Here is a 13,528-nt window from a genome sequence, read left to right as displayed (position 1 = left end):
GCAGAAATAAAAACCTGGTCAAATGGACACGAGGATTGGAAGTCAAGTGGAAACAACTCAATCGTATTATGACTATGGCTAGCAGAAGTAGGCTACCTACACGCTTTGTGCGTGGCTCTGTTATGAAATAAGTAGCTAAAAGAGTTAAGTATTTGTTCAACTTACAAATTATAATATTACATCAATCGACCATTCATCTGCTCCAATAATGTAATCCAAGTAAAGGGCCAATGCATGCCCCTTGACTTTTGTGAATCTTCTGACATCAAAAAGCCAACGAGAATCCAAGATGGAGGGCGACCGCAAGCACTACTGAATAGCTGATCATTGCGAGAAAACCGTTCAAAGTCCTGAGAACACCTCTAGGCGCAACGTTCAAAGTCCAGAGAACACCTCTAGGCGCAACGTTCAGAGTCCAGAGAACACCTCTAGGCGCAACGTTCAAAGTCCTGAGAACACCTCTAGGCGCAACGTTCAAAGTCCGAGAACACTCAGCGCAACTTCAAAAGTCCAGAGAACTCTAGGCGAACGTTAAAAGTCAGAGAAAACTCTAGGCGCACGTTTCAAAGTCCTGAGAACACCTCTAGGCGCAACGTTCAAAGTCCAGAGAACACCTCTAGGCGCAACGTTCAAAGTCCAGAGAACACCTCTAGGCGCAACGTTCAAAGTCCAGAGAACACCTCTAGGCGCAACGTTCAAAGTCCTGAGAACACCTCTAGGCGCAACGTTCAAAGTCCAGAGAACACCTCTAGGCGCAACGTTCAAAGTCCTGAGAACACCTGTAGGTGCAACGTTCAAAGTCCTGAGAACACCTCTAGGCGCAACGCTCCAAGGCGTGTAGGCAGAGCCGGAGCGCCTTCTCCCCTTTAAACGGAAATGTGAAACCTGAAACGGACTGGGTTTTAAAGAGCGTTTACTGCCTTGTTGTGGAGGCTCGTAGAGGACGATCGTTATTCAATTTGGGCGTCATGTGGTCAGAAAATGGACGCGTCAGGCGAAAGTAAAACTGAGCAGAGCAAGTGGCCCTGAACTCTCAGAAGCAGCCTATGAGGCATCCTCATGTTTTGAAGTGGTGGTGGTGATGCGTCGTCGCCGAGTGGCTCCTCTGAACATGGAATGACTTGGCGCATAAAGTTATCAAGATGTTGGGACACTTGCTCTTCTTCCCTATCCTCTTCTGTCTGCTGCATTAGGTACTCTTCTTTGCTACTATTATAGCCGAGTTCTTCTTCCTCTTCTTCTGTCAAATGATCTCCCCGAGCAGCATTCATCTGCTTTTCATCCTGTAAACATCAACCTCTGAGGCATTTTAAGCGATGCCTCATTTCTTTTCAAGTATATAGCACTATGTAACCTTTCACCGTCATTCTCTTACTATCCCGCTCCCTATAATTATGACGCATGAAATGTAGTACTATCTCGTAGCTGAGGAGTAAATACAATTTTCTAATCGTATTTAGCAAGTCTAAAATGATTGTTTGTGCACAACAGAAAATAGCAATATGTTGAGTGTAATTTATACATATTAATGTTAATGACAACGTCACTATTCCCCGCTACCATTCATAATGTTGGAAATTTCGTACTGAGATATTGGTGATCGGTAAAGGTAAACCCAACAATCAAGTTTCGCCAATGAAGACATTTGACTTCTCCGTCTTTCAACACTCGCGTGAACCACTCTCAAGATGTCTGTGGGAAAACACGAGTAACAAGTGGAAGGAGTCTGAAATGATCATGGCATATTGCCTCTCCTACCTGTTCGTCTTCTTTTGGCTCTCTCTCTCTCTCTCTCTCTCTCTCTCTCTCTCTCTCTCTCTCTCTCCGTGAGGCACAAGTCAAGCAGACCACTGGAGCCATCGCCTCTCCTCCTCCTTTTTAGACTTTTATAGAGAGAGAGAGAGAGAGAGAGAGAGAGAGAGAGAGAGAGAGAGAGAGAGATCTTTCATTTTTTTTACCCAACCTTCCAGGTCGGAGCGAAATTCGAGAACAGACCAATTGGGGAGGAATGTTACGAGGAAGAAATCAATAGTTCCATTAAAGTAATATGTCCTGTGTTGCTTCCATTTCAGCCGACTCCTTCCAGTTTTTCTCTCATTCGGAGAGGGAGTGGCATCACATCATGATGTGAAGTATTAATTTAAACACTGTGTCTTTTCCATCACTGGTTTTGGTTTCTCAGTAATAACAAATTGTGTATTCTTGTTGCTTACGTCCAACGATCGCTCAGCTTAAAGGAAAAATCAAAAACTTCACAAATCGTCCTTCACAAATGAGAACACTCACAGGTAAAACGAACATGAGCACCGACAAGATGAAGTTGGACACAAATGATCTTAATACAAAACTTTCACTAACAAAACTTAGTTTGCAAAGGTAGTAGTTAAAAGAAAGTAAGAGAGAAAGAGGGGGCGGGGTGTCTTGGGTATAAGCTTCACACTTAGGAATATTACAAATCAAAAAGCATAATGTCTTTATTGCTCATAATTCCGATGTTATCCTTCGCGACGACGAGAGAGAGAGAGAGAGAGAGAGAGAGAGAGAGAGAGAGAGATTACGGCTGCTCAGCCTCAGTTATCCTAAAATGCAGGACACACAGGACCTTCGTTAGTTCATTTGTTTGCCATATTAGGAACGCTCAATTTTCATATGAGCGATATCGCATTATTCATTCAATTCAGGAAGCGCGTTTCCGGTAACATTCATCTTCTTGAAGTACTTCCATGGATTTGTGAGTCATCAAAATAGATAGTCTTCAACTAGGGGTTTGAGGCTTTTTCACAAAATGTACATCATCGATTTTTTTTAGAATTATCTTTCAAGCTATACTTGAAGTAATCAGTGAAACGACACCATTTCATGACCAGCTCGGTGACCTGTACCCTAGTGGTCATGTTAGTGGACATCCGCTCGAATATTTCCTATAACAACCGGGAAAAGTTAATTAAAATGAAAAAGTTTGAAAAAGTCAGTTTCAAAACATTTAAATGCATATTTTTCTTCAACGCCACACAACAAATTTTTATCCTATAGATAAATGCGTAAACAATTTTCAGTTCTCAATGGCAACTGGCAAACTCATACAGAAACCTCAGTCAGTTTCTTGTTCTTTGATGAACAGTACAAAGCAGACTTTAAAAAATAGATTCTGTCCATCCTTCCTGCAACATTGTGCTATACATAATCTTTTTTCAATGATATGCAAAATTACAAGGTACAATTTGCATAAAATACAAGAATACTAAATGCCATAGAGAATTTCTATAGCCACAGATTCACTATAGCAGTGGATGTTATCATCGTAGCAAGACGAAGCATTTACATTCTCGTATAATGATGTACTGGGAGATAACTGTAAGTAAGTCTAGATGGAAGGATGTGAAAAATAACATCGTCATTTGACATATTAAGTAATATGAAAACACTTTCCTAATATATTTGAGTGGTGTAGATGAACTAGAACTATTTTTAGAAACTTTCGCCGATATCATCATGTAGTAAATGCCCGTTTAGAAGCATCAAATTCTATTAGAAAGCTGCATACCACAGCCTGTTCAAGGACGGGGTCAAGGCCATAAAGAGTGTTTCTTTACATGTCTACTGCCGCCTGAACCTAGTTAGCACCCTTGTAATGTGAAATAGCACTGTCCCCCAAACCCAAAATCCCGGCAGCCCGAATCCCCAACCCCCCTTAGAGAGATGTAGCTGTCGAAATTATACAAATTTAAATGTACTGACGGGACATGTCAAGCTCTCAGCAATTACTACACAGGTCCTACCACTACCACGCTATGCAGGTGATTGGAAGTTCACTGCAACCAAGGGGTAATATTTCAACGCTACGTAGACGACCACAACACTAGAAGAATTATTGGAAAGAACGGAGATCATACATGGTGAAGTCTGGTTCCACATATTGCAAATAGCAGAAGCTGAGTATAAACCAAAAACTGCCTGCATTAAATGTACAGAGGAACATGGACTTCATCCCCCCTTTTTCGAGGAAATCACAGGACATCCATAAGATCCAAAGGGAGACACGAGCGACAGAAAACCCCTATACGCTGCCTCTCAAGACAGCCCTAGCAGTCTTACATCCTACACTAAGATACCCCCTTCATCCTTCTAGGCAATTTATCAGAAAAACAGAATGTTGGTTTTTAAGAGCAGACATAACTAGTTGACATTTTATAACCTGAAGTTAATCATGAAATACTAATGAAGATCAAAGAGTAATCCTACTAGACTTGTTCAACTTAATTACTTATAAATTGTTGCTATATATTAAAGGGCTTATTTTTGTATTATACAAGGATGACCTATTAGGATATTTTTTTATATCCAAATTACTCAACAGCATCATTGATAACAACAAAATGTGCATTCCTTCATTGAAATTCCAGAAACCATAAAGGCAGAAAAGGTATGGTCATGTTTATCAGTATATTAGGTATAAAAATTATTAATTACATATCCTAATTCTTAAAGAGAAATAATTAATGCACTGTTACTTACCCTTCCTGAACGATCAGTCTGATTTAGTGCCGCAGGATCTAGTGTTCCTGTTGCTGTTAGCTCCTTCAATAACCTTAAGATCTGATCCTCTTCAGCAACCCTACATGCTACTAATAGTGCCCCTTCACTACTACCCTTCATTTTGTCAGCCAAAGTTGATTTTAAGTTTAACAAAAGAGGGGGCAGAGCTTTGCTATCCCTTTTGTGAGGGGGTGCTGGAGTATTTGTATGACCACTTTTAACTGAAGGAGGTGAAGAGCCTGCAATGTTACTGCTACTGTTGATGGGTTTCTCTCTTGTTGTTTTAACAAGCTCTTTCTGGTTGACAGATGGCTTTGTAGTTGTATTATGAATTTGTAAGTCTTGTTTGTTAACCAAGGACTTCACTGTACTATTGCTTGGCTTTGCGTTTGATGCTTTCTGACCAAAGTTTTCAGGATTTTCTTTGGATTGATCTAACTTTTTTAAGGATTTTAAAGAAATAAACTTTTCTGTTCCAGTTTTTGAAGATTTTAGGTCTTCTGATGCTAGAGATCCTTTGATATCATGAGATGATATAAATGGTGGAATAGGCACAACAATCTTTACAGTGGATGTTTTTGCATTGGTTTTCACTGAGGAATTAGAAGAGGTAGCAGCAAGAGAGGGAGAATCAGGTGAGCCTGAAGTGTTATTAGTAACTTTAGAATTTAGAGGTAGTTTTGCATCTGAAGAACCCTCTTGAGCTTCTTTGGCTGTTACAGAAGGCTCCTTGGAAGTGAGGGAATCTTTCCTAGTTTTTGTTAAGTAACTTGAGTATGAATAAGATTGGAAATTTTGAGTGTATGCTTTCGCTGCTGCACGAATGACCCCTGATCTTGTTTCTAAAGGAGCAACTGTTGTCGAGGCAATGCTTGATGAATCACCCTTGGAAATACTCTCAGTTTCTTTGCTTTTCCTTACACCAGCATGGCTACTGGATCTGCTTGTAGGTTTTGAACATTCAGTGCTTGTTTCACTAGCAAAGCATTCTTGTGATTTGAAGGAACAAATCTTCCTTTCTGATGATGAATTAAAAGTTGCCTCAACAGTTACGGGTGTTATGACTTGCTTCTCATTAAGACCATTGGTATGATTTGCTCTTTTAGGGGATGGCAACGGTGAGCGGCTCCTCTGCTGAAGTATAGCAGCCGACTCACCACTTCCAAGTGATCCTGCTCTGATTAACTGCTGAAATTGCTGATCGTTCTCATATTCTTCTCTTTTAATTTTGATTTCAATTATTTTGGTTTTAGGAGACTTTTGCTGCTGCTGCTGCTGCTGCTGCTGCAGTCTTTGTTGCTGTTGATATTTCAAAATTTCTTGTTTCTCGGCTTCTTGCTGTTGCTGCTGCTGAAGTTGCTGCTGGTTTTGCTGTTTTAATTTCAAGATTGCCTGAGAGTCGGATTCTTTCGGCTGCTGGAACTTTCCATGAGAAGTGGCTCGACTGTCATTCCTCTCTCCCTTCTGCTGCGAGAGCTTTACTTGCTGTTGAGGAGGAGCATTTCTGTCTGCCTCTTTGTGCTGTGCATTCTGGGTCTCTTTGTGCTGCTGCTGCTGCTGCTGCTGCAACGAGGCTTCCTTTGTTTGTGGATGATGGTTTGCTTTTGGCTGGGAATTTTTCTGCTGTGAATATTGTGCTTGTGGGTGAGGGGTTGCATGCAACTGGCTTTCAGGTTTCCTTCTCTGGGGAACCTGTTGTTGGGTCGGGCTTACTTTCTCGTCAATCTGCAGCGTCACTACCCGTCCCGTCGAGCCTGAAAAAGAGAGTGCAGCCAGTGAGGAGTCTGTTGCAGTATTGAAACATTCATATTTTGTCCAAAAAAATTCTGAAGGTGTGAGTATTTTTCAGAAGAATATCACAGTCATTCTAGAATATCTCAGAAGCAGCTATAAAGTGACCATAGAATGTGTTCTAGCTATATCCAAGGAATATGTGTCATTATCAAGAATGGTATTACTGAAGACTATAGAATGAATCACACAAACATTTTATTTATTAAATACACAAATAACTTGAGTCTGGATAGTATATTTACCTAGAGGAAATGGGCGGAGCAGAAATTAAAACTTAAAAAGGGAAAAATTAGTATTGTTTTGTGAAACTTGAAAATTATTTTTAACATATTTTCCTTACTCTTCTTTATAGGATTAAGACGAAAACACAGAAATATGGAATCGGTCATTAGTAACTAGGCAAACATTCGTACACAATAGACCTCTGGAGTTCAAAAAGACACCTCTGGAAAATTCAATATCCATCTTTTTACATTAATTTTCCTGATTTTCGTTTACGTTCAAAGTTTCTTTATTCTTTATTCTACATTCATTCAAATTCTGTTTATTGGAAGAAAAGAAATTTAAGCGTCGGTGGTATCCTCTGATAAGTTATTTATGATTTGTTAAGCAAAGGTTATGGAATAAAATTAAGTAAACAACTACAAGTCATAGCTCACTATTTCATTAACTGAGAAAGCAATTTCAGAATCAGATCGTCCACCAGGGAAAGATTTGCTCAGTGAACTTACCTAGGTATTTTTTTACCTTACCTCACAATGACAATTAAGCACGACAGTTACTATATTTTCTCACACTTACAATTGAAATCGATGTTGCGTTGGTTTTTTTTTTATTTCGATTGAGTGAATTTGTGTGAATACCTTTATCCAAAGAGATGTTTTTTTTTTGTTTTTTTTTGCCCTTACTTCGTACTATTGCATTGCAAGGAACATTCTCTCTCTAAAGAACCTTCCTGTATCCCCCAGCATTTGTACGTTTGCAGAGACATTCCCAGAGATGCTGGAATCACTTACAGATAAGATGCTAGGCCCTTCAAAAACCTTGGATACGCTCTTAAAAAGTGTAAATGTTTATATATATATATATATATATATATATATATATATATATATATATATATATAGATATTATATATATATATATATATATAATATAATATATATTGACACACATTGAGCAATTTCATCCAAACATATAACTTAGCATCTGGGTAAGAATACTGTGGGGGTAAGACATCACTGGCACCAAAGGGGGGAATGTGGGGAGGGGAGGGGAGGGGGAAAGGGATGAAAAGTAAAAATAACAGAAAACAACATAAATTAGTGTCTATCCCATCATTTTCGAGGTCACTGAGGTGAATAGTGACATTCCTGATACCATTTGAGTCCATGTTCAGCCAAAATAGGGAGGGGGTGATAGGGGTGGGAAGGGGTGACATAATAATGACTAAATACGACAGATATCAGTGTCTAATGCATAGTTTTCAAGGTTGCTGAAATGAATAGTGATGCTCCTGCTGCCGTTCAAGTACAAGTTCAGCCTCGATGTGGGAGGGGGTGAGAAGGGCTGGGAAGGGGGTGATTTGTAAACATAACAGAAAACGACAGATATTAGTATCTAATCCATAGCTTTTGGGGTCACTGGGATGAACAGTGACACTCCCAATGCCCTTTAACCCCCACAGTCCGGGTATTGTATATATAAGATCACACATAGCCCCAAGGCAGTGGACGGGTATTGTATATATATGATCAGGATTTGACACCATACAGTTTGAACGAAATTTATGGGAAAAATGTTCCCAGTTCCATATATCACATTTGGGAACTCTTCAGATCACCTTATAAGAGTGTGAATGAGCAGAGCTCCCTTCAGGTGGGAAGGTCATGTAGTGAGAATTTCTCATCTAAGGATGCCTGATAAATACTTGACAATAATTATGCTAGGAAATTGTTCCTGGTTTTATTTTTGATCTGTTTTTTTATAATGTTTGAGCTGCAATTTCAATTCGATGAAATAAAATAAACAAAAATATTAGAAATAAGCTTATAACTTTGTAAAATTAGCAAATTAGCGCATTTTTTACGACTATCATAGGGAAATGAGGCCCACAAGGGGTGGGAAATATTCACTTACAACTCCCCATGGGGGATACATATATTAAAAAAAAAATTCTTATGCCATGTGAATATACATATTTTCTTATTTCCATTGATGATTTTTTTTTTAGATTTCCGATTAAACTGGCCATCCTTAAACCGAGCCCGGTCATGGGTGTATGCATTAGCACAAATTAGCCCGGACTGTGAGGGTTAATTCCAAGTTTAGTTCCAATATGAAGTTGGGGTGAGAAGAGCTGGGAATGGGATGACATCTAAAAATAACCAAAAACGACAGATATTAGTGCCTAATCCATAGCTTTTGAAGTCTCTGAGATGAATAGTAACATTCCAGATGCTCTTAAGTCCAAGTTCACCTCCAATAGAAGGGGGAGTTTGGTAAGAAGAGGTGAAAAATAAAGTGTCACAAAGTATGGATATTAGTATCTAATCCATAGTTTTTGAGGTCACTGGGATGAACAGAGACACTTCCAATGCCTTCAAGCCTAAGTGCAGCCCTAATAGGAATGGGGTGAGAAATGATGAAATATAAAATGTCAAAAATGCTCGGCAATGTAACTGCAGCAACTATCTTAACAGGAAAGAGAGAGAGAGAGAGAGAGAGAGAGAGAGAGAGAGAGAGAGAGAGAGAGAGTAGAGGGGGTTTGGGAGGAGAGAGATAGAGAAAGAGATTTTATCGGTTGTCATTCAGTTTTCCCGATCAGCTATATACGTGTGTATATATATATATTATCTATATAGATATATATCTATATATATATATATTATATATATGATAGTATATATACATATATATATACACACACACACGCACACACACACACACACACATATATATATATATATATATATACGTATATATATATATATATCTAATATCTAATATATATATATATATATACTATATATATATATGTGTGTGTGTGTGTGTGTGTGTGTGATTATATGTATGTATGCTGGTAAACTGATACGTTGTATAATAGAAGGACTATCAGAAGCGTAATCGTGAAAAAGTCAATTGTCATAGCAACTTAAGAACCAGTGGAATGTTTACGAAATGGGCGAAAAGGAGACGTTCACAGTGGGTAGTGTAAGCAAACCAGACCAGAAAGAAGGGGCTCCATTTTCTTGGTCACAGTCGGAAGGCTGAACGTAGGCAAATACAAAGACCAGGAAATGTGGTGGTACTATAAAGGTGTTCGTGGTGATCGTAAAGACAGAACAATTGACGAGAGGAAAAACATGAGAGTTAAACGTCATTCAGTCTAATCAAGCTCTTCAAAGAGGCAACGGAAATGCTGAGAATTATTGTCGTCTACTGCATCAGTTCTTCACAAGTTTATGAAACAGATGAGATGTACAGATTACTGGGAAAGAAAGTTCAAATTGTTTCATGCTATATCTTCTGAGACGCCATTCGTCATATTCAAATATAATGATAGAAATGAAATAGAAAACAAAGCATTAGAATGTCTTTTGGAGCGTAAAATAGCCCCGATGCGACCTCCAGCTTACCCGGGATGCGTGCAAGATTTTCCCTTGACACAAAAAACATACTCCTAACTTAACGTGAAATGGTCTCCATACTTAGTATTACTTATAGTAACAACAAGGGTCAATTAAAAATGACACAAATTAAGCACGTTCATATGTTCTCAGTTATCAGTGGAAACTCAAAATAATTGAACAGAAATATAGTCTCTAAATTCAGAACATCCAATAATCTAAAACGTGCTAAAATCTACGGCCAAATATCCCTTTGTTTCACCAACGAAAATGAAAAAATACGCTACATTTTCTTACAAATAATTTTTCTGTTCTGTTTAACAAGCACATTATTTTTTACATAAGTCATAGATATCCTATCCTAAAATTGCTTTATATTTAACTCGATGCAAAACACCTTTTTCAGACCTTTTTATGCTTTCCTTCCCCACCCCCTAACAACAACAACAAACCAACAAAGTAGTTTGTGGGCTTACTCCCTGAGTAAGCAAAAAGAAAGAGGGCGGAGGCTGGTTCAAATCGGTGCTGATATCTTACGTTCAAACAAATCTACCTGAGCGTCAATGTCATCATAGGTAGCAATACAGAAATAGAAAACATCATAAACACGGAGAAGAGCTTGAACGCTAAGACATCGGTCGTTGTAAATACTTTTAGGAATAATCGAGGATGACATAAATGAGAATAGCATTTCGAAGTGGATATTTTTTTCAAAACCTTGATTTAATTTAGTTTAGGTGTAGCTGGCGACATTACGTCGCATGAAACCTAAGACTGAGTTCTGAGGGAAATCCATAATCTGCGCATTTATTACTAGAAACGAAAAATATGTGAATAGCAGGAATCACTGTCAATCATGAAGCAAAAAATCGTTGAGAATTCATTCGGAATACTTGGCTTGAGTTTCCGGTTCTTCTCGTTTTAAGGAGGTCCCTCTCATTCTCTGCCTCTTCAACATCTAGTACATCATATGTTTCTGTTTATTATTATCATGTTCATAATTGCGTTTTAGTTCCAGTCTTCAGAAGATTCCATATCCAAAGATAAAACGCAAATATTTGGACAACGTTACTTTACGCCAAACACAATTATTTTGCGATGAAGGATGATTGTTAAGAATAAAGATAAAATATCAGTAGGTGTGGAATAACCTGGGTTAGGTCTTGGCACCAAAGAATTAGATGAGAGGACGTATTCGTGTCATAAAAGGAAAATGGCTGATGAAAAAGAAATAAAGGTTTTACACTCAGCCTACTTGGCTGGGTATACTAGTGTTCGATAGGGAAAGTAAGATACTACCTGGCAACAAGCAGGAGGGATGAGGGTAGCTACCACCGACATAGAGGGAGGATGGTTCAAGTGTTCGTTGTGGCGCAGTCGCTCAAGGCGGTTGAGAGCACATGACCAAGATGTATGCTGCACACAATAGGCTGAAAACATCATGAGGAAGCTGCGCGCTATGTGATAGTCTGTGAAAAGCGGTGAGACCTTTCAGTGTGGAAAGAAAGCCAGGTAAACAATTGTGAGGGAAAGAGGCCAATTTGTAGTATAAATAGGAATAGGTGGGTTAAACCTTAGTTCCTGCGTGCCAGCGCCGGAATGTAGAGGCCTAAGCTCCACTTTTTGCAAAAACCAATTACGTTAAGACCTCAATTTACTACGGGTTCTTACGTAAAAATGAACATGTAAAAATGAATAAGTTAACCAACAGTGTAAAAGACAGAGCCAAGTATACTCCATTAAATAAAAATTGCAGGGTACGTTTTACCAATTCATATTGTACCATTCTTACCAATGGTAAAGAAATCCACAATGATTAAATTATAAATATAAAGTACTGAAAATATACACTGAAGGCAAGATCTTTCGAGAACCTGCTCGAATCTCCCTCGCCACTGGCGATTTCTTCACCATTCTAATGAATCATGCGATTCTGATATTTTCATGGATTCTGTCCAATGGTAATCCATCATGCATGATTGCTTCCTGCAGTTACACTACTTAAGCAACATTCCCAGTCTAACCGCTCACAGGAAAGTTCGTGAGATTATAATTATCATCATAATCAATGGATCTCCCAATTTTATTTTAGGACTGTCATCAACAGCTATTCATACATTTTGAAGTGTGAGTATCTACTTAGAGGAGCAGAACTACACTCAGCAGGAGGCATTGTTACCATTCGTCTATTAATAGGCTAAAGCAATGTGGAGGCCTCTGGGCTAAAGCGCTCCGACACATTCCTTGAATCGGCCCCGGTGAGCTATTTTAGGGGAAGGAGAGGCTCGGGGAAGTCTGAGGAGAGAGAGTAGAACACCTGTAGTAATTGAGAATAGTACATAGTACTACCGAGCGTATTGTCTAGTTTTCAAGTGAAGCTCGATCGTCAATGTTAAAATTTATTCCTTTCCTTTTTAACTTTGCTATGAGTTCGAAATTCACAGATGCCATTTTTTTTCCTTTGTACGAATTCGAAATATGAGAACGAAGTAAATGACCTTTTATAAAGCGGTGAAAAGATTGAGATGTTCTTCCATAGACTGATTGCGCGATAAGTGAGGATAGCTATTAGTAAAATGTAATGCTTATAATACTCGTTCTCTAAGACAAGTTAGTAAAATGTTATATTATATCTTTTCATGCGAAAATTAGACGCTATGTTCATGTATTCTTCCGCGACACCATAACAGAATTTCCTGAGATTAGATAAACATAGTTCCATACGTAGCATACTTAATAGGTTGAAAAAACAGGCTTCGCAGGCAAGGAAAATGAGATGAATGAAATGACTACAAAAGATCTATACTGTATTTAAAGTCTTTTTATCATTTCACGAGATATACACTTTTGCCAAATGGCTCATTATACATACCCAAACACAGCTTGTACAAAAATAATGAAAAACAAATACGACGAAGTATCACAACATAAGCAAAGGCTGCAGATATCCCATTCAGAAACCGAATTATCTTTACGCATAGTTCTTAGAAAAAATGACGTAAATGTCTAATGAGTATTCTTTTATAAGTAAAAATTATGCCTATAGTAGATTCATATCAACGGTGCATTTGACGTCTAGGGCAGTCCCTTACGGCGCTCCTGATTGGCTGTTGATAAGCCAATCACAGGGGCCCAGGGCTGGAATATCTCAGTCTCTCGAGAGTTCACATAGGCAGGATGTATGTGCCACCTCTCCTGAAAGACGTATCCCTAGGAGAGGTGGAACATATATCCTGCCCATGTGAACTCTCTCGAGAGACGGCGTGATTGGCTTATCAACAGCCAATCAGGAGCGTCGTAAGGGACTGGCCTAGACGTCAAATGCACGGTTGATGTGAATCTACTATAGTACATTCCTAATGTGAACACAGAAAAGCGTATCCATTGTAGAACTGCTCAACAAATGAAAGTGACTGATGGTTTTTAAATCTGCAACCTGTGTTTACACTGGCTATATCATCAGCACCCTCTTTAACTGTTGTTACTGACAAAAACCTCGGCTGCTGTTGGTGAATTTGAAATAATTCCCTGGATTGCCATGTAAGTCCCATGGGTTTAGACCTCGCAGT

The 13,528-nt window shown here is 38.8% G+C and overlaps 1 protein-coding gene across 1 annotated transcript in view; it reads right to left on the bottom strand.

Moving 5' to 3' along the window:
• The window catches only part of LOC135217320 (mucin-5AC-like), a 452,543-nt gene that overhangs the window by 54,339 nt on the left and 384,676 nt on the right, over positions 1 to 13,528 (bottom strand). The window contains 1 exon segment of the mRNA XM_064253110.1: positions 4,516 to 6,290. Coding sequence (XP_064109180.1) covers positions 4,516 to 6,290 — 1,775 coding nt within the window.

Source organism: Macrobrachium nipponense, chromosome 7, assembly GCF_015104395.2.
Source record: "Macrobrachium nipponense isolate FS-2020 chromosome 7, ASM1510439v2, whole genome shotgun sequence".
Classification (NCBI taxonomy): domain Eukaryota; kingdom Metazoa; phylum Arthropoda; class Malacostraca; order Decapoda; family Palaemonidae; genus Macrobrachium; species Macrobrachium nipponense.
Note: the sequence above shows the minus strand (reverse complement) of the source record. Positions and strands in the feature narration are given on the sequence as shown.